Source organism: Gopherus flavomarginatus, chromosome 3, assembly GCF_025201925.1.
Source record: "Gopherus flavomarginatus isolate rGopFla2 chromosome 3, rGopFla2.mat.asm, whole genome shotgun sequence".
Taxonomy (NCBI): domain Eukaryota; kingdom Metazoa; phylum Chordata; order Testudines; family Testudinidae; genus Gopherus; species Gopherus flavomarginatus.
In genome coordinates, this window is record NC_066619.1 from 148,487,116 (window position 1) to 148,513,768 (window position 26,653).

General features: G+C 40.8%; 1 protein-coding gene across 3 annotated transcripts in view; it reads right to left on the bottom strand.

The window, feature by feature from the left end:
- Nucleotides 1-20,481, bottom strand: part of TECRL (trans-2,3-enoyl-CoA reductase like) — a 117,766-nt gene extending 97,285 nt beyond the window's left edge. For all 3 annotated transcript variants that reach the window (XM_050948311.1, XM_050948310.1, XM_050948309.1), the window contains exon 1: nucleotides 20,216-20,481. In XM_050948311.1, coding sequence (XP_050804268.1) covers nucleotides 20,216-20,449 — 234 coding nt within the window. In that variant the 5' untranslated portion in view covers nucleotides 20,450-20,481. The remainder of the gene's footprint in view (nucleotides 1-20,215) is intronic.
- Nucleotides 20,482-26,653: the final 6,172 nt, after the last annotated feature.

Here is a 26,653-nt window from a genome sequence, read left to right on the forward strand (position 1 = left end):
AAAAAAAGACTTCATAAAGCAACCAGTGAAGTTATGGATTGCAATATTGATCAGCCTGGAGATGATGCTGAGACATCTTACAAATCAGAATGTCCTCTGCATGCTCCATTAATTACCTTTTGTTCCTTTCTTTGTTCAATGGAACTTGAAATGGAATTGTAAGGTTTGAACACCACACCACCTTGTTCCCCACTGTACCTAATTGAATAAAAACATTTTGAAATATGCTGTGACAATTTTAATTTCTTCTCCCCTTTTATTCCCTTTAAATTATTTTGGGAAGGGTGATAATCCTGCTTTTACTCCAATTCATGCTGGTTAAATATGCCAAGGTCAAAACACAGTAAAGACCAGACTTGGCCTATTTAAAAAAGAAATGCCTTTAATTTTAAAAGCAGTTCTTATTTGATGTAGTCAGAAGAAAACCTTCTGCTTTCCGGCCATGAAAAGTGCCATCTTGTTACCTACCCTTAGATCCACACAAAGGTCATTTTCCTGCCTCATTACTCCAACCACATTACCCAACCCTTTGCATGCTTCCATTGTACGATTGACGATTTAGCCATTCTTGAGTTGTTCTCCCATATTCTTTGGGAGAAGGAAGGATTTTTAAATTACACAATTGGAAAATGTACTGTATATTCTTGCATAACTCAACAGCTAATATGTTGAGTTTAGGGTATTTAGGCATGTGCTCAAAGTTAAGCAGATGGGGCTTTCCTGGATAGGGGCCTATGTGTAGAAAGTTGCAGCCTGAGAGATAAATATTTTGCAAACAAAAGCATAAAATTCAGGCCCTTCTCATGAGCAGCTAGCGTCTGTTTCTGATGAACCCTCACTGGCTGCCTGGGCTGTTTCCTACCTTGGTTTTCTCGCAGGCATCTGCCATGGTTCTGTTCTCTCTAATTCTCTTCCTAGACTTTCATCTCTCTGTGCAGCTTTTCCCAGTTTTTTGCTGAGGAGTTTTCCTCAGGATCTCTCTTAGACTTTCTGACAGCCCTCTGGAACCCCTGCTGCACTCCAGGGCTAATCTCTACAACAGCTGTCCTCTTCCACTCCTCCCTGGTGACTCTTCAGTCCTTCCTTTATAGGGAGCCACCCAGTTTGGTTCTCCTCAGCTGGGACTAATCCTTGATTACCTGCCTCCCTTCCAGGTGCCACAGAAAGGGCTAATTGGGCTCTCTGATTCCTCTTAACCCTATCCTCATCAGTATGGGCTTCATACACCACATCACAGCAAGGTTATAGTGGAAAGTGTTTTGCAACCTCACCTGTCATTATGAGAAACCACAATGGTCTCGTATATCAGGTGTCACCTCCAGGAAGGAAGATGGTCCAGTAGGCTTGTAGGTGGGTAAACTGGGTTTAGCTCTCTGCTGTATCCTGGGGTGTCAATGTGTCCATCAGAGCACAAGGCACTGGACAGAGGTCTGCTTCATTCAATGTCTCAGTTTCCCCCTCTGCCTCTGTGTTACATAACAGGAGCCTCTTAAAGGTACAGTATCTCAGACTTCCTCAATGATATGAGGCAATTCACCTGAGGTGGAATGCTCAAAAGCCCTCACCTTTTGAGCATACCACCCTTAGTCTCTGTGCCTCAGGGATGCATCTGTACAATGGGGCCAATAGTCAGGGCTGGCTGCAGGCACCAGCAAAGGAAGCAGGTGCTTGGGGCGGCCAATGGAAAGGGGCAGCATGTCCAGGTTTTCGGTGGCAATTTGGCGGTGGGTCCCTCACTCCCTCTGGACCCGCCGCTGAATTGCCACCGAGCAATGAAGTGGCATAGTAGAACTGCCACCGAAGTGCCACCAATAGTGGCTTTTTTTTTATTTTTATTTTTTTTTGGCTTCGCCACCTGGGGCGGCAAAATAGCTGGAGCTGGCCCTGCTAACAGTGCTTCCCTGCTTCACAGGGGTGCTTTGAGGAGAAACACACTGAAGAGTGTTAGAGGATCCCTTATTACAGTAAGGTGTTGCCTAGAGGATAGCATGTTAAACTAAGACTCTAGAGATCTTGGTTCAATTCCCAGATCGAGCACTGAGTGACCTTATGCATGTTACTTCACCTTCCCTATGCCTCATTTTCCCCTTCTGTAAAATGGGGGAAATGATACCAAACACCTTTGTAAAGTGCTTTGAGATCTATGGATGGAAAGAGGTGGGGTGTTATTATAGAAGTACTTTAGACAGAGAGGAGATCACAAATGCTACCTGTCCCTTTTTCATAGCATCTTTCACATTTATAGGGTGAGGAAAGATAATAAGTCTACTGATGGATGCAACACAATTATGTACTTTCTAGTGCTGAAGGATTATTTTCAGTGGCTAAGGTTAAAAAGAATGTCAATAACAATTTGAGTTATAGAATTTGAACAAATAAATGGTTCCTAGTCATTATTATAGTTGAATTTTAATTAGTTTTTTAAGTTTGTGGAAAACCAACATTGTTGAACTATGCACCTCCTCTATGTACTAATTTTCAATGGCTATTGAAATTCTGAAACTCCACCATTTGAATTGTCTGTTATATTCAAGGTATAAAAACAGAGATGTTGGAAAATTAAAAGAAATTCTCACTGAAAGGTGGAAATGTAAAGACTTTATTTCTTAGAATCCAGGACCTTAACACACATGAACCAAAAACAGAGAGACACGAAGCAGGCTGCTCCCTTTGAGAGAAAGCCAAAACTCACCCAATCTTGCTTTAGGCTGGCTTTTTGCAGACTGACTCTGATCACACCCCACACACTTTCCCCAGAATTCCCTAGCCTGCAAGAAGGACCAGGAAACCCTTTACGATTTAAAGTAGTGGCTTGAAAATTGTGTACAAATCACAATACATCACGCTGTTCATTAACATTAGACAGCCAGAGCCTTAGTTAGCGCAAATCTGCTCAAGCAGAGTTATGTCAGCTTACACCAGCGGAGGATGCGGCCTAGAAATAGATAAATAACTGTCATGGGGTCACTCACCACACTAGCACCTTCTGCTGGGCCTTTGGGGAATTAGCTTGGTCCTAGCACGTGCATCCCCAGGTGGTGGTGGTGGCTCTCCCATCTTTGCCTCCAGGCCCATTGCGACTCTTCCTCTCAGTGTCTGCTTCGTGGCACAGCCCCCTGGCCGTCTCACTATCTGGTACCCCCCCTTTCTGGGGGACTCCTCCAACAAGACCCCAGCCATTCCTCACAGCAGCTTGGCAGTCCACAACCAGGCCGCCCCTTCAGCAGGTAGCGGGTGGGGGGCAGCCCAGCAGCTTCCTGCTGCCTCTTCCTTCCAGCTCACTGTCTACTTCCCCAGAGTCTTACTTCCTTCGGCTCCTGCCCCTGGCTCCAGCTCCTTTGCCCTATTCCCAGGGCCTCCAGCCTGTAATTCCTGGCAGCCCACCAGGAGTCCCCTAAAAAAACAACCTTCTCCCTAGGGCTCCATGCAGCAAACTAACTTGCTCTGATCTGCAGCTCCCTTTTATATGGGCCGGCTGGGCCCTGATTGGCTAGTCCAGCCACCGCCCTAACTGTCTGCAGCTGCCGCCCTGATTGGCTGTTTCCATTGCAGCCACTCCTTTGGCTGCCTGCTGCTCAGCCTCCCTAGGCTGGTTTTATCCCTCCCAGGGCCAGTCCTATTGGGTTCCGGGAAGTGGGCGGGTGCCTCATCACAATAACTACTGGGAATGCCATTTATTTGTTAAAATGAAGCATGCAACAAGTATCTCTTCATTACTGCTTTCATATACAGCCCTTGCCTAGGGCACATGCCGTGCGATCAGCAGGAATTGATGGAAAATCAGTGCGAAGAAAGAGCCATTCTAATTCATCATTTTTTTTTAACTTTGACTTAGCTTTAGCTGATTTGTTCTTCTTTGTGCTCAGAGTATTAAAAAAGATGTTGCACTGTCCAAATCCTCCCTACACACTCTCCAGCTATGACCCCATGTGAGCATGAGCCATGAACGAGTATGATGATAATCACTTCCAAACACTGTATTATTCACCACAGTCCCATGCTTATGGGAGATAAGTGGTTACATGTAACAAAATATCTTCAGTAATTGCCAGTGATTAAAGCTTCTATCATGGAATTTGACACCTTACCCATGGATTGCTGTGGAAGTTATACACTAAGGCCCGGACACACACAGGTATGGAAATCCATGGAAGTTAGGAGCCTAAATACCCTAAAGTGAGATCTGGATCCAGACTTTCCCAGAATTCACAGATGTTCAGAACTATAGTTTTAGGTCAGGCCCATTATCACCTACATGGGTATTGTTTGACCACAATTAGTAATTTACTACCAATAATTGTGTGCTCCGATTGGCTTTGACATAAAAAATAATCTGAATGACAGACTTTGTGGTTTTGAATTAATTTCATTTGCAGACAGCATACAAAAATATCAAGAATAGAAGTCCAAATTCTCTGCTAGTGCAAATCATCACAGATGTATTGACTTCTGCAGAGCTGTGCCGATTGACAGCATTACAGTATTTAGTCCCAGAGGTATACTAGATTGATATCACAGTAGTAGCTATATTTAGGTAATATATTCGGTAGCAGTTTCCACAGATGCTCTAAACAAAGGGTTGTTGTCATCCTGGAGAACTTTGAATCAATCAAATCCATATTTGAAAAGTGTGGTGGAAGTAGTGCACAACTATTAATAATGCTTTAGGAAATTTCACTTTCCTTTACAGTTACAGAATCCCTTTGCACCAGGAGGCTGAGAATACCTGAATACTATGGGGCAGTCATTATTTTCTACCTTCCCAGTGTCATCTTGGCACTTCAAATAGTCTTTCTTTGCAAGGAAAATGCTGAAAGCAAAGGACAGATAATGCAGGAGAATAGTTAAGGCATTGGGGTGGGATAAGGTAAAATGGAAAGAGAAAGAAATCTGTTAACATTTAAAAAGCTTTCAATCCATTCCTGACTTTACTATGCTCATTTCTGAGCAAACCTCATCAGCCCTGCTATGCAGCATCACTTCATAGCGTCATACAGAAAGGACACTACCAAGGTTAAGTTCACATTGCAGGCTCAGAAGGAAGGTCTTGTGATTAAGAGGATTCAGGAGATCTGTGTTTTGTTCCCTGCTCTGACACAGGTTTACTGTGTGACATTGGACAAGTCATCTAACCTCTCTGTCTCTCATTTCCCCATCTGTAAAATAGGGATAATAATCCTGTTCTTCTCTTATTTTGTCTGTTTAATCTGTAAACTCTTCAGTAGGTCAGGGGTTTGTTACAAGAGTGGGTGGGTGAGATTCTGTGGCCTGCGTTATGCAGGAGGTCAGACTAGAAGATCATAATAGTCCCTTCTGACCTTAAAGTATGTGAGTCTATGAGTAGAGCTGGGAGAAATTTTTCAGACAAAATTTGTTTTGGTTTGGGATTTTTTTGGCCAAAAATGTGGATTCAACTCAACTGAAAAATGTTGTGGATTTGTTTTGAGTTCAGCAAATTGTTCCAGTCAAACTAAAAAATCAAATTCCAGGAAAGCTGACACATTCTGTTTTGGCATTTTTTAAATGAAGCATTTCAATGTTTCATGCTGAAATAATATTTCATTTAGAAGTTATCTTACTTTTATTTCTTTTTAATATTAAAAATGCCTAAAATTGAAATAAAATTTTTAGCTTTGGGTGGACCAAATCATTTTCTGTGACCTGAAATGAACTGTTTTTCAACTTTTCAATGTATTAAATCTTCGGGAGGGGGGCGGGGAATGGTTTGCAAACTTTTTTTGGGGGGGGTGGGGGAGGAAGAACAGACAGAGAATTGAAAAATCAGTTATTCACCCATCATTGCTCTTTTGGGCCAGGCCTGCCTCTAACTATGTGTTCCCTTCACAGATTGCTCCAGCAGGCACTTTGCCTTCTTATGAGTTTGACAGCAAATTCCCTAGGGTCCTTGCAGGAAAATAAAAAGAGGAGAAGGAGACAAGAGAGAGCAGGAAATAAAGGAGAAAATGTAACAGGGATTAAAAATCAGCACTAAGACTGGTGTGGTTAGAAATTCAAATATTTGTTTACAATACCAAAGACTATGAACAAAAGATGTTTGCTGCCTCTCTTTTCAACTCATTTTTTTTTTAAATTCTGGAAGCACATTAAAAAGGAGAGAATGGTTTTTAAAAGATAGTTTTAAAAAAGAATGATTTAAACTTAGAAAGTCATATTATGATTACAGTATTAATATATTCCGGGGCTTATTTATAGTCCATTAGTACATGGCTCAGGTACTTTGTGAAGTACCACAGGCCTCATATTTCAGAAAGTACCTCAAACATGTACCAATAAATCATACCCTGGTACGTTTTAATGCTATAGTAATGCACATATAGGAGGCGATCATACAACCACATTTCCATCATGGGTTCTGCTGATTAACCACTAGACTAATATGGCATCTGAGGCCCCCTATAATATTGCAATGCTAGCACACAGACATAACTTGCAATTACCCATAATTATCCTCAATATAATGGTTGAATCCTCAGCTTTACACAGCTGAGGATCTGTCCCAATAAAAATATACTGGGCCCTATCCATCCAGATTGTAACTCCTCTTAATTTCATAGACTTCTGTCAGGGGGGAAGATGACCCACTGTTCCTAGCCAGGATGATGGCTCTCATGAACAGCTTGATGAAAAGCCCATTGATGTCAAAGGGATTAATTTGAATCAGGCCCTCAAAATTTGGATTTCATTTTTTTTCAGGTCTAAAGAGTCTTCTCACTAAAGTAGGAAATGAATAAGTAAAACCCTGACATTTAAAAGAGGCTTCCGAACTTTGGAAATTATTATCATTTAAAGCAGGACTCCTCTTTAATGGTTTCTATAATTCTCGAAATTACCCACTTTACCAACTTTTGCATGCCCCAAGGTTACCAGCTCTCTCCCTAGCAGAAAATCTGATCTCCGCTAAATAAATCAATAGCTTCAGAGGCTGCTCCCAGGTATTCTGTGTCCAAACCCACATCGGAACAAGAGAAATAAAAGGGAAGAGCAAGCAGAAAATAATGCATGCGAATCTCCCCTTTGACATGAAGCTATCAGTTACAGTATTGACATGTCTATGAGTAGGAAGATGAGAGTCCAATGATTCTGGCATAATAGAACTTGAGTGTGTTCACCTGCACGGTATTTTGCAAAGTTCAACTAGCTACCCAGAGTAGGGTTTTCCCCTCCATACCTAGTGGTTAGAGCAGAATTCAATTTTGAATAAATTAACAATAATAATACCTAGCTCATAGGTCGCCCTTTCCATGAGTAGATCTCAAAGCACTTTACAAAGGAGTTGTCATTATCCCCATTTTACAGATGGGGAAACTGAGCCAGAGGGAGGTGAAGTGAATTGCCCAGAACCACCCAGCTGCCTAGTGCCTGAGCCAAAAATGGAACCTAGGTTTCCTGAGTTCCAGTCTGGTCCCAGACTCTAGCCACTAGGTCACACTGCAAATGTCTGCTTGTAATATGCTTGTAAATGAATTATGACTTCTATTGCAGTGGAACCTAGAGGCCTCAGCCCAGGTCAGTGGCCTTTGGTTCTAAATGCCATAGAAACACATTGTAAGAGACAGATCCTGACCCAAAGAGCTTATATTGAAAATAGGGCGTGGGAGGGTTACGCACATTCCAGTGAGTTGCCCAAGGCAGGCTAGTAGGGCAGTGGCCAAGCCGAGACTAGAACCTCCGCTATCTGAGCCCTATTTGCTAGAGCAGGATGTTGAGAAGTTGAAGCAGTTTGTTCCAAATCCTCATTCCAGCATTGACGCTACGGAGCGAGGCTTGGCCACGGGGTGGTTCCCCAGGGAGTGGCATGGAAGGCAGGCCCCACTAGGCACTGTAGCCAAGAAGCACTCCATCTCCAGGGAATAGGATCTGCATCCAGCCAGTCCTTGACCTGTCCCCACCCCTTTTTGTTGTGGAGTCCTGCATTGTACATGGCTAAGTGCCACTGCATGGTCTCTCATGGGATTCTACGCTCTCCCCCGAACCCAGCAGCAGAGCAAAAGCACACAGGCTATGCTCTATGTGGGAGTGGAGTGAGGTGCGTGCTTTCTGAATGCATCTTGGTCTTTGCAAGGCAGGCAGGCTGTTCCCACTGCTGGATGGCAGGGCGCTGCCACAGGGAAAGGTTGGTGATTCTTTAGTGAGACGTATCGTACATGAACCCAAACCTGGGGAAGTAGTGCTGACTTCAGTCAGGCTCAGTGTGTTTCCTGAGGGCTGGCTTGCCATCCCAGGAGAACCTTGTCAGAGGAAATGTTACAACTGCAAGAAGAAGAAAAAACAAACAAACAAACAAACACCGGGGAGGCACTCAGCGGATTTGGTGATTTGCACTGGATGAGAGCCCCTAATTTAGTCCTCCAACATTTCTGTTCATCTGAGTCTTCACCACCCTGGGGCCTTATTCTTCACCACCCTGCCCTTTGCATGGTCATTTTCACCAGTGCAAAGTACACGTAAAACAGCACCAGATCACAACGGTACCATTTTATATTCCCTTTGCATTAGCTCTGCACTGGCCTTGAGGCCTGCAGAAGTTGTGGGACAATGGAGAATCAGGTCCACTAGCTGAATACATCATTTGAGGTCTTCCTTTTCCTTCTTTGTCTCTCATTCTTTTTGTGTGTTGAAGGAGAGGCTTTTGAAACCTGTCCTTCTTCCATTCCCAACCTTTGCTTCCCTTCCTTTCAATCCAAACAGATTCATTTCCTTCTGACTCCCATGATCTTTGGATCAGTCCCAGGTGCATTTTGTTGTGAAGGTTCAGACAGTTTCTTATTGCATTTGAACTCATTGTCCTAGCTCTATTAACGAACATAAAAGTTAGTACATAATCACTTCCTGGATAGAAAAGCTATCTTAAAAGATATTCGGGACAATTAACAAAGGGATAATCAAGGGCTGCACGGTACTGTAAGTAGTATCAGGAAAGGTTTCTAATAATTCCATTGTTTAATAAAGCACAGATTCCTTTAAAAAGACCTTTGGCGTTCATGATGTTCCACTGAAATTAATTGCATTTTTTTCATTTGTGAAGTGCATGCACAGATATAGCTGTAAGGCAACTAAATTATACTAGAAAACGGTTTTACAGTTCGTAGTTATAATAGCTGGAGAAACCCCAGAATTGACTATGTTCAGAATGGCTATGGAATCTTTCAAAGTATTATGCAAATATCCTATCTGGATTTTAGTGGTCCTGAAAATATAGGTTTTGTTTCACTGCTGCTGTTCCCAGTGATGGTCGCTGCTAGATCATGAGTGTTGGCAGCTATTATAAAACTTGCTCTTGCGTTAGGAGAAAACCTGAGTACATTTCCTGGAAAAGGAGCTGTTCAATACTACTTCTTCTAGCCCATCACTGCTGCATTGTAGAGGAGAGTCTGATGTAAAAGGAAATGTCATGTTATTGCAGGGAATAGCTTTAAGAACACTCAATACCCTATTTTAAAGGTAGCAATTGCTCAGTTACAAATGAATGCAATTTTTATAAATATAACATACAGGTCAGAGTGTGAGAAGTTAATTTTACTTGCTAGAGATGATTACACATGCCTGACTCATGCCTGCTTTATTTGGCTGCTTGTGAGCTATGGAGGAAATTAGCTACTTTATTATTCCACTCTTCAAAGAGCGGAGATCAGTGAGGTTCCTTCTGGGTGGGATATGACACCAGAGCTCTAGTTTCTATAAAATAAAGACAAGAGACCCAATTGTGCTCTCAAGCCAGTATAAAATAGGAGCAACTCCACCGGATAATGATGTTGATGATGATGGTAGCCCTAGAAGGCCTAGCCATGGAGCAGGACCACTTAATGTGAGCTACTGTACAAAGGCAGAACAAAAAAATGGCCCCTTGCCCAGATTACAGTCTAGTTAAGCGAAGAGGGTTACACCAATGCAAAACTGCTGTGAGTGAAATTAAAATCAGGCCTCATGTTGTTTTGTGGCTTATGCTGATTACACCATGTCATATCATATAGCAACAGAGGCCATAGAATTACATTGATTAATAATAATACTAATTACCATTATTCATTTGTATTACTGTAATGTCGGGGAACCCCAGTCATGGAGCAGGATCCCATTGAGTTAGGTGTTGTACAAATGTAAAACAAAAGGATGATTCCTGCCCCAGAGAGCTTCCAGTCGAAGCAGATAGAAACATCAATGCTTAGTCCATAATTTAAATATTTTTCATACATCTGAATGTTAATAAATGCATAACTATAATACCCTGGTCTTATATCGTGCTTTTCAAGCATTCAAAAATCATGAGGCAACCCCCAAAATCATGATCATGTCCTAAAAAGCATGAGACAGATAATAAATAATAAATTAATAAATAATAATAACAACAACTAATAAATCTGAAGGGTTATTTATTTGCCTGTTGGTTTGTGAGCTTTGAGGGTACAAATATTCAAGTTTTCTCTGCAATCATGAGGAACTGAAGGATACTTTAAAAAAAAAAAAGAAATTTGAGAGTCTCAGATAATCACATGACTCCAGGAGAAGCAGCATTAAGAAAACCCCCCAATATCATGAGACTTGTGATAAAATCACAACAGTTGGCAATGCTGCATCTAACATTTATGTGCTTATTGCAGACAAGTAGAAAATGGCATTGGACAGTGAAGATGCAATGAGGAAGAGGCAGCAGTAGGCATTGGTGAGGGTTGGTTTGCAGAGCAGAGGGAAAGTGGGTTTCCCAAGGTTTGCAGAGTTCCCATCCTATGCATTTTAGAAAGTGAGATCTCCTTGTGGAGTCCTCAGAAAGTTCCCAAGAAAAACATCCCTGCCCTATAAAAGACTCAAGCCCTGGGAGTGCGTCCTTGCGCATAGCTCAGCCAGCAAAATGCTGAATCACATAACTGTCGAGCTTGAAGGGTTTTGATATGGAAAGTTTTCTTTGTTGCTCTTCAGTGGGTGAGTTCTCCTGCAAAATGATGCTGTACAACACATTCTATCTTAAAAGCAACTCATGCAACATTAATTACATTGTGCCATATTTGTTGGCAAAAATCACATTGGTGAAGAACGCTACTAGAGCCTCCCCTGAGATAGTGCTTGGGGTTTGCTACAGACAGATCTGATTTGGATATGGATAGAGACCTCTTTAATATTTTTAATGAAGGAAATACTAATGGGAATTGTGTGATCATGGGAGACTTTAACTTCCCAGATATAGACTGGAGGACAAGTGCTAGTAGTAATAATAGGGCTCAGATTTTCCTAGATGTGATAGCTGATGGATTCCTTCACCACGTAGTTGAAGAACCAACAAGAGGGGATGATATATTAGGTTTGGTTTTGGTAAGTAGTGAGGACCCTATAGAAGAAATGGTTGTAGGGGACAACCTTGGTTTGAGTGATCATGAGCTAATTCAGTTCAAACTAAATGGAAGGATAAACAAAAATAGATCTGGGACTAGGGTTTTTTATTTCAAAAGGGCTAACTTTAAAGAATTAAGGAAATTAGTTAGGGAAGTGGATTGGACTGAAGAACTTGGGGATCTAAAGGTGGAGGAAGCTTGCAATTACTTCAAGTCAAACTTGCAGAAACTATCAGAAGCCTGCATCCCAAGAAAGGGGGAAAAAATCATAGGCAGGAGTTGTAGACCAAGCTGGATGAGCAAGCCTCTCAAAGAGGTGATTAAGAAAAAGCAGAAAGCCTACAAAGAATGGAAGATGGGAGTGATCAGCAAGGAAAGCTACCTTAGTGAGGTCAGAACATGTAGGGATAAAGTTAGAAATGCCAAAACCCATGTAGAGTTGGACCTTGCAAAGGGAATTAAAACCAATAGTAAAAGGTTCTATAGCCATATAAATAAGAAGAAAACAAGGAAAGAAGAATTGAGACCATTAAACACTGAGGATGGAGTGGAGGTTAAGGATAATCTAGGCATGGCCCAATAGCTAAACAAATACTTAGCCTCAGTCTTTAATGAGGCTAGTGAGGAGCTTAGGGATAATGGTAGGATGACAAATGGGAATGAGGTAGAATGAGGATATGGAGGTAGATATTACCACATCCGAGGTAGAAGCCAAACTCAAACAGCTTAATGGGATGAAATCAAGGGGCTCAGATAATCCTCATCCAAGAATATTAAAGGAACTGGCCCATGAAATTGCAAGCACATTAGCAAGAATTTTTAATGAATCTCTAAACTCAAGGGTTGTACCGTATGACTGGAGAATTGCTAACTTAGTTCCTATCTTTAAGAAAAGGAAAAAAACTTGATCTGGGTAACTACAGGCCTGTCAGTTTGACATCTGTAGTATGCAAGATCTTGGAAAAAAAATTGAAGGAAAAAGTAGTCAAGGACATTGAGGTCAATGGTAATTGGGACAAAATACAACATGGTTTTACAAAAAGTAGATTATGCCAAACCAACCTTATCTCCTTCTTTGAGAAGGTAACAGATTTTTTAGATAAAAGAAATGCAGTGGATCTAATTTACCTCGATTTCAGTAAGGAATTTGATATTGTGCCAAATGGGGAATTATTGGCTAAATTGGAAAAGATGGGGATCAATATGAAAATTGAAAGGTGCTGGAACTGGTTAAAGGGGAGACTTCAATAGGTCGTACTGAAAGGGAATTGTCAGGCTGGAGGAAGGTTACTAATGGAGTTCCTCAGGGATCGGTTTTGGAACCCATCTTATTTAGTCTTTTTATTACTGACCTTGGCACAAAAAGTGGGACTGTGCTAATACAGTTTGCGGATGACACAAAGCTGGGAGGTATTGCCAATACAGAGAAGGACCAGGATATCATACAGGAAGATCTGGATGACCTTGTAAACTGGAGTAATAGTAATAGGATGAAATTTAGTAGTGAAAAGTGCAAGATCATGCATTTAGGGATTAATAACAAGAACTATTGTTATAAGCTGGGAAGGCATCAGTTGGAAGAAACTGAGAAGGAGAAGGACCTCGGAGTACTGGTTGATCACAGGATGACTATGAGCAGCCAATGTGATATGGCTGTGAAAAAAGCTAATGCGGTCTTGAGATGCATCAGGTGAGGTATTTCCAGTAGAGATAAGGAAGTGTTAGTACTGTTATACAAGGCACTGGTGAGACCTCATCTGGAATACTCTGTACAGTTCTGGTCTCCCATGTTTAAGAAGGATGAATTCAAACTGGAACAGGTTCAGAGACCGGGCTACTAGGATGATCCGAGGAATGGAAAACCTGTCATATGAAAGGAGACTCAAACAGCTTGGCTTGTTTAGCCTAACCAAAAGAAGGCTGAGGGGAGATATGATTGCTCTCTATAAATATTTCAGAGGAATAAATACCAGAGAGGGAGAGGAATTATTTAAGCTCAGTACCAATGTGGACACAAGAACAAATGGATATAAACTGGCTATCAGGATGTTTAGACTTGAAATTAGACGAAGGTTTCTAAAAATCGGAGGAGTGAAGTTCTGGAACAGCCTTCCAAGGGGAGTAGTAGGGGCAAAGGACATATCTGGCTTTAAGACTAAGCTTGATAAGTTTATGGAGGGGATGGTATAATGGGATAGCCTAGTTTTGGCAATTAATTTGTCTTTGACTACAAGCGGTAAATATGCCCAATGGCTTGTGATGGGATGTTAGATGGGGTGGGATCTGAGTTACTATAGAGAATTCTTTCCTGGGTGCTGGCTGGTGAGTCTTGCCCACATGCTCAGAGTTTAGCTGATCACCATATTTGGGGTCGGGAAGGAATTTTCCTCCAGAGCAGATTGGCAGAAGCCCTGGGTTGTTGTTTTTTTTTTTTTTTGCCTTCCTCTGCAGCATGGGGCATGGGTCACTTGCTGGAAGATTCTCTGCACTTTGAAGTCTTTAAAGCATGATTTGAGGACTTTGATGACTCAGACACAGGTTTGATGCAGGAGTGGGTGGGTGAGATTCTGTGGCCTATGTTGTGCAGGAGCTCAGACTAGATGATCATAATGATCCCTTCTGACCTTAAAGTCTATGATTCTATGAAGTTAATCTGAAGAAAAAATAGTATGTGGCAAACGCTGCAGCATAAACAAAAATGACTGAGATGATTTAATCAAACTACTGCACATTTATCACCTTAAAAATAAACTGTCTGGATTTTGGAATAAAGGACAAATAAAGTTGTTTGAAAAATGGTAAGTAACTTTCATAAACAATTTTTAAATTTTCTGAGTTTTTGATAAAAAAGATGAAAACTGAACATCAACATGTTTTCAGTTTTTCCTAGCTTTCCAGAACATACTGTATATGCATAGATTACAAGGGACCACTGTTATCATCTAGTCTGACCTCTGCAAGGCCCACAACTTCCTCGAAATAATTCCTGTTTGAGCTAGAGCAGGTCTTTTACAAAAACACCAATCTTGATTTAAAAATTGCCAGTGATGGAGAATCCACCACAACCCCTGGCAAGTTGTTCCAATGGCTAATTACCCTCACTGTTAAAAATGTGCACCTTATTTCCACACGGAATTTGTCTTCTAACCCTTGGATCTAGTTACACCTTTTCTAGATAGATTGAAAAGCCCATTATCAATTTTTTGTTCTCCATGTACATACATACTGACTAGCTTTTGGGATTTTCTTTCTTCCTCTCTTTTCTTTTTTCCTTCTCTTCACTCTCCTCCTCCCCATACCTTTTCACTGCCAAAATGGGAAAAGTGAGGGTACAAAAGGAAACCCAACACAAATCTTGGCATGGCGACAATATTGTTTTATATTGAACAAAAAAAAAAAAAGCTTGAACAAAATATATTGACCTTCTCACTCCCCTGCAGACTGTGACCCAGCTTTAGGAAGGAGAACAGGAATCACAGTCTGTTGTGAGCAAGTGGGTGGGGAGCGAGTCATAAATTCTATGGCCTGTAGGGACCATTATGGTCATCTAGTTGGACCTCCTGTACAAATACAAGTCAATAAATCTCACCCAGTGATTTCCGCTTAGAATCCCAGAATTTCTGTTTGAGCCTGGGCACATCTTTTTGGGCTTTCTTCCCCTCAATTTTCTAATGTCTTCACAATAAACCCTTTGTGTCTAAAATGTTGAGTGCATGGTCTCCTCCTAGAAGAGAAGTTTGGGGAAACTTTGAAGAATAACCAGACAAAAACATTTCTAAGATAGGATCATTTGAAATTATTCAAAAAAATCTCCAGACTTTTCCCTATAACATCTAATCTTTGAGGTTTTCCCAATACAAAAATACTAAAATATTCTCCCTACCATAAATACCACTGATACTACAGGTGGAACCCTTCCTCTCCCCGCCTTCTTTAGAAGTGTTTTGGGATTTAATTTAAATATATGACTACATTTTTACTGACACTCATTTGTAGAATACACTCATGCTTCACCATTCACGAATAATACACACATTACAAATACATACTGATAAAATGTTTGGAACTCACTTCACCATCCTGTCCTATGCCCATATTCATAAATTGCTTCAAGTGTAGCACATGTTAAGTATTAAACAGGAATAGAGAAGCTTTCCTGGATTCATAGAATCATAGACTATCAGGGTTGGAAGGGACCTCAGGAGGTCATCTATCCAACACCCTGCTCAAAGCAGGACCAATCCCCAACTAAATCATCCCAGCCAGGGCTTTGTCAAGCCTGACCTTAAAAACCTCTAAGGAAGGAGATTCTACCACCTCCCTAGGTAACCCATTCCAGTGCTTCACCACCCTCCTAGTGAAAAAGATTTTTCCTAATATCCAACCTAAACCTCCCCTACTGCAACTCGAGACCATTACTCCTTGTTCTGTCATCTGCCACCACTGAGAACAGTCTAGATCCATCCTCTTTGGAACCCCCTTTCAAGTAGTTGAAAGCAGCTATCAAATCCCCCCTCATTCTTCTCTTCTGCAGACTAAACAATCCCAGTTCCCTCAGACTCTGCTCACAAATCATGTGCTCCAGTCCCCTAGTCATTTCTGTTGTCCTCCGCTGGATTCTTTGCAATTTTTCCACATCCTTCTTGTAGTGTGGGGCCCAAAATTGGACACAGTGCCCCAGATTAGACCTCGCCAATGTCAAATAGAGGGGAATGATCATGTCCCTCGATTTGCTGGCAATGCCCCTAATTATACAGCCCAAAATGCCGTTAGCCTTCTTGGCAACAAGGGCACACTGTTGATTCATATCCAGCATCTCATCCACTGTGATCCCTAGGTCCTTTTCTGCAGAACTGCTGCATAGCCATTCAGTCCCTAGTCTGTAGCGGTGCATGGGATTCTTCCGTCCTAAGTGCAGGACTCTGCACTTGTCCTTGTGGAACCTCATCAGGTTTCTTTTGGCCCAATCTTCTAATTTGTCTAGGTCCCTCTATATCCTATTCCTATACTCCAGTGTATCTACCACTCCTCCCATTTTAGTGTCATCTGCAAACTTGCTGAGGGTGCAAACCATGCCAATGCTTGAATGCTCATCACCTTGTAGGCTAAATCTGATATACATTGTAAGCTCTTTGAGTCTCAGACTGTCTATTCACAATATGTGCGTAAAGTGCACAGTACGATGGGGCTCTGATCGTTGAGTGCAGCTATTTTTATCTGTCTCTCACTTCACTTGTATAACAACATTCATAGCAGAGTCCCAAGAGCTAGGTATTAAGTATCATTAATTGTGTAGAGCGCATCTATGGCATACATGCCTATGCAGAATGTATTACCAGTGCAGCCAACTGTTGGGATTTTATCATGAGTCTTGCAATATCAGATGTTTTTCTTAAAGCCTCAGCTCCCAGAGACAGGGGATTTTGTGAGAATTTCAACTTTAAAAAGATATATTTCTAGCCTTCATGGTTTCAGAGAAAAGCCTGAAAAGTTGAAGGAAGTGTATCCTACAAGCACAGACACCATAATAAATGTAAAAAGAACCTAACAATTATTAGTGTTTACACTTCAAGATTTTTAAGCCAATCTCATGATTTTTTGGGGAGTAAGGGGTGGAACTCCTGACTCACAATTTTTAAATATTTGGTACTGGCACCGCTGAATTACTCTTAACCCTCCTTTCTTATACTTCTCCCTGTAGAAACTTTATTCTTTGTGCAACTATGGTCTGGCATCTTTCCTCCAGAGATATTAAGAGAAAGAAGGAATCAGTCAACATCTCTATATTTAAATATCCCATTATCATTATTAGTAAATAAACAAAGGGGGCTTAAACAAGATTAGGCCCTTTTTGTGCAAGGCATGCTACACACATGTACTAAGAGCCAGCCTCAAAGAGTTTACAGTCTACATAGACAAGAAAAAGGAATTATTATTATTCTACAGAAGGCAAATTGAGGCACAGAGTAATCCAATGATTTACCCAACATTGCACAGGAAGTCTGTGTGATTAACTGAACCCACATCTCCTAAATCCTACTCTGATGCCTTAGCCACAAGACTATCTTCCTTGTTATACAGTCTACAGCACTAGGATTCTCCTTACTGAATGCACAGATCTTCTATTAACTTTAATGGGATTTCTGTGCCAGTGTAATGATGACAACTAACCTATCGGGTAGCAATGCCTGGTACTTATCTTCAGAGGGATTAATCATCGGTTCCCTCCACCTGATCCTCCATAAGGGTGAGAGAATAAGAGGCACTTGCTCTGTCATTACTGATTTAGTTTTCCAGTCAGATTTATTAATCTGGGAATGTTACACATGCATTTGCTAAGCAGTATACTCTGAATTGTTAACAATTTTCAATGACGGAATAAGAATATATATATTTTAAAATATGTGCATGGTGTGCCTGCCTATTATTAATCTTGACAGGAAATAATTGCACATAGTGCTGAGAAGTGAAGTTAATAGCAATTATATTAGAAATAGAAAGCAGACATTAGAAGTGTCATGTTAGGTCTGTGTCTATGCTCCATTTAATTAAGCAGCAGGTTATGTGAAATTTAGTGAAACGTTCTCTTCATTGCTGTAATAAACTATAGAAATATGGTGCACTGATACCAATCAGCTCTAGTTGCAATAGAGAATGAATGTATTAATCTCTGCCTTTGAGTTGCTTTGGAATGGGATTTCCATAGTATACTACGGGGTTTGAACATGCAGATGAATGGGAATTGGACATGCAAACTCCTCAGGCAGCTTTGGAAATCTGAGGCTTGTGTCATTTTTTCAATGATCTCTTGTACAATGCCTGGAGGTCGAGGTAGGGGAGGCACTCCTGGCAGCCAGTGCGCAGGTGGCCCTGGCTTTCTGACTGAACGCCACAAGCTCATGAATTCAGCTGCCCTCTCTGTAACTGAGCCTTTTTTACTCAGCTTTTATGGAGCATGTCACAACCGTCACCCAGGTATGAAGTGGGTAATTACTATGAGTCCTCTCTTGAAGAAGGGAAGCCTAAGGTTTTGGGAGGTTATATCTCAAGGAAGCCCAAAAATCAGTACCGTAGAGCCCCATTTATCTGACCCTACATTATTCGTTTCTCTGTATTAATGGAACAACCAGTGCACACAGATCCAGAAGTGGGGTCTCTCTCCTTTAGCGCTGCAGCCTTGCACTTTCCCATTCTCCAGATTATCTGGATTTTTGATTAGCCGATCTGGCCGCAGTCCCAATTAGATCAGATAAACGGGGTTCTGCTGTATCAGGACTAAAACCAAGGTCTCCTGGCCCATAGCTATTCCAGAACACCACAGTAATGTTTAGACAAGTCATTTAGGGTGGGATTTTTCAAAGGTGCTTAACTTTCACGTAACTCTGCTCCCATTGCAGTAAATTCCATAAAGTCAATGGGACTACTGATGAACTTAAAGTTAGGTAAATGTTTAAGTGTTTTTTGGGGGGGAGATTGGAGACTTTATTCAGTATATTTTCAAAATTACATTATTAATTATTATTATTATTATATGAGATCTAGTTAGTTTTGCAGTACAGACGTGATCACACATTAAATAATAATATATAATTTATTATATCTTTATCATTAAATATTTTGCAATATTAATACAAACTAATGGATGTCTTTAATATGAACTACATATCTATACTACAGAATGGTGCTTTGAAAGACCATGAACACTGGAAAATTTTTGGTGCATCCCAGCTTGCAGTTATAAAAGATGTTAAAATAAATATCTTTAGAAGTCTGAGTTACTTGTTCCAGTGAAGGGGAACAAGATTCTTCAGTGGGGAACATAATAAACCATTACTGTTTAGCCAAATGAGAAGTTTTATAATTCTGCTGTGCCATTCTAATGTTCTATACTCTAAAGCAATATTCTGCATTTTGCAAGGAAAATTGCAAAATACAATTGGTCATTGTATAGTTCCATTGACTCAATGCTGATTTTTTTCCAGCTTTTCTATTTTTAGTTATCCAACATTAATAAATAGCTTTGAATGTATCAGTGGGCAGCTCTGCTACAGAAAATCCTATGCTTCTGTACTTATATCCTATATTTGCAAAGAACACATCTAAGCCATGCCATTGACTTGACCACTCTTGAGTCCACATAGTCACATATTCCCTGTGCAAAAATGAATTATCCTGTTTTTCCCAAAAGCCATGGGGAACTCAGCATCTGAATCTGCAATAGAAATCTGTGATGAAGACATTTATTTTTAGATAAAGTCTCTTGAGGTGTTTTCTCAAGCTAGCATTTACTTATGTGGTAGAATCCAATCCTATCCCATCCTTTTGCCGCACTCGTCCATACTTTGAATGTAACTTAAGCCCCAGGATGTACGTCATTAACACAAAAATCTCTCTTAGCCAAACTGCCCTTCGTGAAAATCTATTCTGTATCCTGGTTCCCCTTTGGATAAATGAGGTTTCCACTGAATGCATTTGGACACTAGAAAGAACCTATACTACTGCAGTGACTCAAATCTTTGCAAATATCTTATAAAACTGAATTGCCTTTTCTAAAGTGCCTGTTTAAGTATTAGGCCCTGAAATAAACATTGCAATCTCATAAACATTAAGACCTAAGCAAAGTATCTGCTTGATTCTGATGACCAGTCAGCAGGTTTAAAAAGTCCAAACATATTTATTTGCAAAGGCTTTGGAACATGAGGAAAAAGAACCAAAGGACAGTGAATTAGGAGACATTCTGAGTATGTCCCAGTAGGATGAACAAGATTAAATCCATGTTAGGATAATATTACACTAGAGGAAAAAGTAAACCATAACGGCATCTTTTGAATCACACACTCAACAGTGCGCCGAAAATGACACACACTCACCTTATCCACCACACAGATCTGCCTCTTACTTTGCGCATCAAGGATTTCCACTTCAAAGTAAGTGATTTTTGAATGCCTGAGTATGGGTGGTGATCTGAGCTGCCCAGCAGAGAGTACAAGCTGAGACAAGTTGAAAAAAGACCTTCTGTCATTCTGTGGCCCCAGCAGTGTGGCTCCATGCACAGCAAAGTCCTTCTTGTGTTCTGGAGTGCTCGGTTTATGCCTTCTGTACATTGTGTGACCCAGCAGCAGCAACTGTCATGTCGACATAGGACACTTCCAAGGGGAAATGTGTCCTCCCTGCATCAGTTAAATACAAGCATGGACTGATGAGACATTAAAGGTCAAGTGGCATTCCATTTTGAGAATCCAGTTTTATTTAGCAGGACTGAAAACAATGGCTCTCTAATCCATTTCTATATTTAACTTGCTATTGTGATGTGTTGCTCTTTTATTTATTTATTTTTTAAACCAGTATTTGAAATAACACGTCCTACTTACTCCCTTTATCTTGATTCTCTACTATGACAAGTCAGTCCCTGAAATTCCAGGGCCAGAAAGGAATCAGGAATGAAATGCAATGAATTCCACAGTTATCTATCTGGGCTAGGTGTTTAAACATGTCCATATATGAAAAATATGTGAAATGTCATCTAACCTAGAGCTGTTCGTTAATGCACAAGGGAAAGTTAAAACAACAAAATGCCAGGACTTCATCAGCAGAACTCGAGAGCTGCTGACATATCCTGGTGGCAGAAAAGGTTTGGCATTTAGCTACATTTAATGCAATGCATGGTATGTTATATATTCAGAGCAGAATTCTCTTCTCAGCTATGCCAATACCATTGAAGCCAAAGAAATTATACCAGTGCAAGGCTCCATTTCAGGAAAGCGTTCATGCTCAGAAAGAATGAAATCAACGAGACTCTTTATGTACTTAAAGTTATGTACACGCTTAAGAATCTTCCTGGGTCCTAGTAATTTGAACCCTTTCCCCCGCCTAAATTCAACACCTTATTAGCCCTTTTTCTGATGTTCCACACTGAACTAAAAGAGGCCTTAATTTTATAAATAAGGGTCTGGTTAAAACAACACACATTTCCATCATGCCCTTACTACTACTGCATTTGCCAGTGAACGTCTTTTCATAGAATTTGAGCAAAGCAGTCGCACCATACTGATGTTTCCCATCTCAAGAGTCTCACCAAACTGTACCATTTTATGCTGTTAAATGACACATAGTTAGCAGGAACACCTCTCTCCCATAAACGCGGAACTACACTTCTCTTCTAGCACAATATCTAGGATGTTACTGGCAGAGCACTAAATGAGGGCTGAATTCAACCCACGCCTTAAAATCAGCCTTGCAGCTATGGTTCATGAAGCATAGGCACAAAAAAGTCATCCCACTTGTTTTATGGACAATGAACGCCATTGTGGGATAACCCACCATGTGTATCGATTAAACGTCGGCAAGATAAAGGATTAGCACAATTGCACTGAAAATAAGGCTCTGTTACATTTAAATCAATCATTACTTAAATATAATTTAGCAGTCAACCAGTTATTTTGCTGAACACAAAGAAGCATTACACAATATCTGGGAAATCAACAGAATGGAAAGGAGAATGTGTTAAAATTAATATTGACAGTAGCAAAGATACCAAAAATAAAATTTCTAGGCCAAGGCCATGATCTTGCTTATCTTTACATGTGTGAGTAATCCAATTAGCTTGATTACAACAATCCACAGTATATAAAGTTAAGCATATGCATAAGTATTTGCAGGATCAGACCTGTATACGTTATTTTCCTGTTATAATGCTGATCTCGCTTTACCAGTTACAGCCAAATGGCAAAGAGATATGAGACTACAAAACTGAATAAACAGGGCCTAAACCTACTCCCATGGAAATTAATGGCTTGACTTCAATAGAAACAGAATGAGCACACAAAAAAGCAAAATATATGTATGGATAACAAGAATATGTACATTACTAAGAGATACTTGATCTATTATGTGATCCTTCCCCTAGCTGATATGACTATGGAGGTTAACCTGAATCAAAGCAGAAGAAAGGTAGTAATACCCCAGATGTCATACATGGACATGTCATGGCACCTCTCCGCATTTGGGACCTCATATAAAACCCATTTTTAGATGCTAAAGCAGTTATGTGGCCAATGGTGTCTCTCATTTACTTCAATTAACTTTGGACAAGGCCCTTGATTTTAGAATGCAGATACATGTGATTTTGGGTAGAGGTAATAAATATAGGATGAAATCTTAGCCCCACTGAAGTCAGTCAGTGTTTTGCCATTGATTTAATGGGACCAGGATATCACCCATACTAGCAGATATTGTTGATAAGGAATTTCAGCCTATAACTGAACTGTAGAATTCTAAGAGTGTGTCTACACTTGGAGGTGGAGGTGTGGTTTCCAGCTTGTGCAGGCATACTCATTGAGCTAGCATGCTAAAAATAGCAGTGTAACTGGGGCAGCACACAGTCTTGCTGGGCTGAGTACAAATCCGCCAGAACCTGGTTATATACCCAGTATGGCAAACCTATGCTGTCACTCACTACTTCCTGTGCTACCCTTATTACACTATTACTGTTAGCATGGTAGCTGGATGAGAACTAGCACAAGTATGTTTATATGAACTGGGAATCACACCACTAGCTCCAAATGTAGACATAGTCTAAAGCTTATAGAAAGAGTTAATCTAGAAAAAAAATATCCTTAGATCTATCTACCTATCTATCTAGTTCTAATATTAGCACTCGGCACAGTAGTAGCTGAGCACCTTCCCAAATAAAAAAATCTATAAAAATGATATTTCTCTGTTCTTAGCCAACGGAAAATTACATTATGATAGATGAAGAGGTCCACCCTTCAGCTCAGAAACCAGATAATAGATATGACACGAATTACAACCACTGAGTAGCCAATATGCCCAGTAGAACAAATATGGACAAATCTGATAAAATTTAGTCTAACTGTTTAGATCACTTGGAAGCAGACAGATTGGTGTTAACTGTATTGGACCAAATGAAAATATAGGAAAGCAAACATCAGAGAACACACAGTGAAGACTGGCTGACTTTCTGGAAGATAAGCGTTAGTCAAACATGAGTTATGGAGCTCAATGTGGGGATAATTGGATGAAATTCTATGCCCTTGTTATAGAGGTCAGACTAAATGAGCTAGTCATCCCTTCTGGCCTTGAAATCTCTCGATCTATGAAATACAAAATATATCTTAACAAACTTCTAGCTGTTTATTAATTACATTGAAAATAACAGACCTATGAAAGAATAATGACAATGACGACTAGATCAGATGCACATATTAGAATAGCAAAAACACAGTGTAACAACATATGCAGTTACATTTAAAAATGAAATACAAAGATTTAAAACCATAACAACAAAACCTTTGCTGCTTGTATTGAAAAAAATATTTAACTTCCTGGATACATTTAAATGACATAATTTTATTAACTGATATTGACAAATGAACAGTAGTAGATCAGAATCCATTTCCACTAAGTAAAACATCTACAGATGTTTTGTATTCATATTACTTCAACACTCTATTGGCAGTAAGGTAAGCAAATGTTATAGGATATCAATTTTTTTGGTGGTAAACTGGATCGGGCCAGATCTGGTGTACATTCACACTAAACCCTTGCAGGCAATAGAGCTATGCTGATTTTCACCAGTTGAGGATCTGATCGCCTCCTTTTCCTCTTAACTTATGGGTGCAGGGCTTGGAATATAGCACCCTTGATAACAGTGAGTGGGGACTGATGGATGGAAAACAAATCACTTATGTACAAGGTGGATGAGAGCTACTCTTCCAAAAATAATCAAAGATAGGGTGAGTAAAAGATAACCCAAGATTTAAAAGGGAGATGGCGTACAGTAAGCAGCTGATTGGCCACTCATGTCAAGGGCTGTCCTGACTCTTTAAATTTCATCTCTGTCTTTTACCAGTGGCTTTGATGTGAAATAGTTATGCTTCCCTCCTGTGCAGAAGTGCACGTGGGGGTGAGGTATTAACAGCCAAATTCGACATCGCCGTTGGCAGTACAGTGCACGCACATGCTCCCTATCCAAAGACTGGTGGGGGGTGCAGACTGAAAAAAGACCAGAGGCCTCAAAGGGAATGTCCCCAACCCCATGGAACCCCAGCAGTTGTTTGGCGAGATTGAGCCAATATTAGCCGATATTATCATTGCACGGCATGATGGTTTGGAAGGGCCAGTAGCTGTTGGCTCCCTGATGCCAGTTCATTCTGGAACCCTGGGAGGAGCCAAAGAGCACGTAATTGGAATTGAAGCTGCTTCCACCAGCTTCCAGTCTCTACAACTTTTCCTGCCACACCCGGGCCAGTGTTGGGAAGGAGCGTGCTGGCTGTCATGCCACTGCTCTCAAAGCCTGGCTCTGCTTGCTTTCCCCACTTGGCTATTGGGCAACATAAGCTCATATGCAGCTTTCCAGGTGGATCTGCTCCTCTCTGCATCATGCAGGGGGGGCAGTATACAGGCCACAGGTTTAGGCTGATGGAACAATTTGAGATTTTACACACAAAAGGGATGTCAGCGTTTTGACCTTCTGCAGCCTTCTAATACGGTTCCTTGAAATGAACGAATATGTATCTAGCAAGCAACATCTGGACAAAAGCAGCAGGTTTGAATGGCTAGGAGATCTGCCCTGTCCTGGCTTTGCCACTGACCTGCCTGGGGACCTTGGGCAATTCGCTTCCTGTCTGTTTCCCCTCCCATCCATTGTCAAGTCTATGTAGATAGTTAGATTCTTGGGGAAGAGTTGTTTCTTACTGTGTCTTTGAACAGTGTCTAGCACACTGGGGCAACGATCTCAGTTATGGCCTCTGAGTGCTACTGAAACATTAATAATATCTGCTAATCTTTTGTACTCGTATTTCCCTCCTCCTGGAGCAAAGGGAATTTCCTATTGGTCTACAATATTCGGCTGTTAAGGCGGCAGAGAGGCAGCATCTCTGTCACTCAGAGCTCCTGTCGGCACAAACTCACCCATCACTGTTTTATCACCGACATTCCAATCTGCGCTGTGGAAGTAGAATTCCTCCTTTCCCACAGGAATCTTGATTAGCAAGAGCCCCTGAAATGAAGGCTGCTGAGCTCCATTCCAGCAAGAGAGATTCCAGTTTCCAAATTATGGCTGTTCCCATGCCAGCCTAAAGCTAGGCAGGCACCCAAATTAATATCTCAGCAACTAAATAAGGGCCTATGCCATTAATTTTGGTGTAAGTTTTGTGTGTTCAGTCTTTATATAAATTAAGTCTCTTTTATTCACGTGCCTACGTACGTATTTTAAGTCCCTGACTTTATGCACTCAGTTTGAAAATGGTGGCCATAAATTGCTTGTGTGCCCCTTTACTTGCCATGGCCAGGAGTTTAGGAGTGAGTATGCCTGTTGGGTTAATGACTTTAAAAACGCTGTTGATTCTGCTATGTGGGTTGATTCTTTACAACTAGAATCCACTTTTGAAACAATCAAGATAGGAACGTGTACATGCGCATAGCTACTTAGGCTGCTGGAAACTTGTCTACACAGAGGCATATACACTATCACAAGATGATACATACCATATATTTAAAGTTGTATAAAATGGTATATAATATTATCCAGTGTTATTTAAGCACTAGTATTTGATTATGTAATTAAAGATTGCATTGAAATATGTTTGCACAATACTTTGGTGTTTTCTAATTTTCAAGTGCTTAACCGTGCAATTTTCACCACAGCTTTTATATAGAATGTCTAAATTGTATATATATTTACACACACTCTCTCTCTCTCTCTCTCTCTCTTCAGGGTGGGATTTTTCTAAAGCACTCAGTACTGGCTTAAATTGGCTCCATTGAAACCAAGGATACAGCAGCCAGACAGTAGGTACTATGCTTAGGGAGAAAGGCACACAGTTGGAACATGCTGGCTGCATAGCATAGACCAACTCTGAGGCTGCTCTAAGTTATGCTTGCGGCTGAAGCCAGCTCCCCATAGTTTGGGGTATCCCGGCAATATAAAAGTAGTGCACAGTCATCCTTTTCCTTCTCAGCCGTCCTACTAATGCTCTGGAGAAGCTGAGGATCTAGCTCCACGTGCATCAGCAGTAGGGGTCTGGATGTTTGATAACAGGGTGTCCATTAAAGATGGTACCACCTCTCTGCCACAGCAGTGGTCCTAACAGGAGATCCTATTGTGCCAGCATCGACATGGCGTATGTTGAGGGGTACAGGGGATTTCAGACTCTGAGCTGGAAGCACCATGCTGAGCTGAAGCAATCAACTGGAGCTTACCCCCAATGAGGTTTAGAAGCAAAATACCCATTTGATTGAGCAGTGTTTGCTGGGAGTTCACAGACTGTTAATTTGCATTAAGGAAA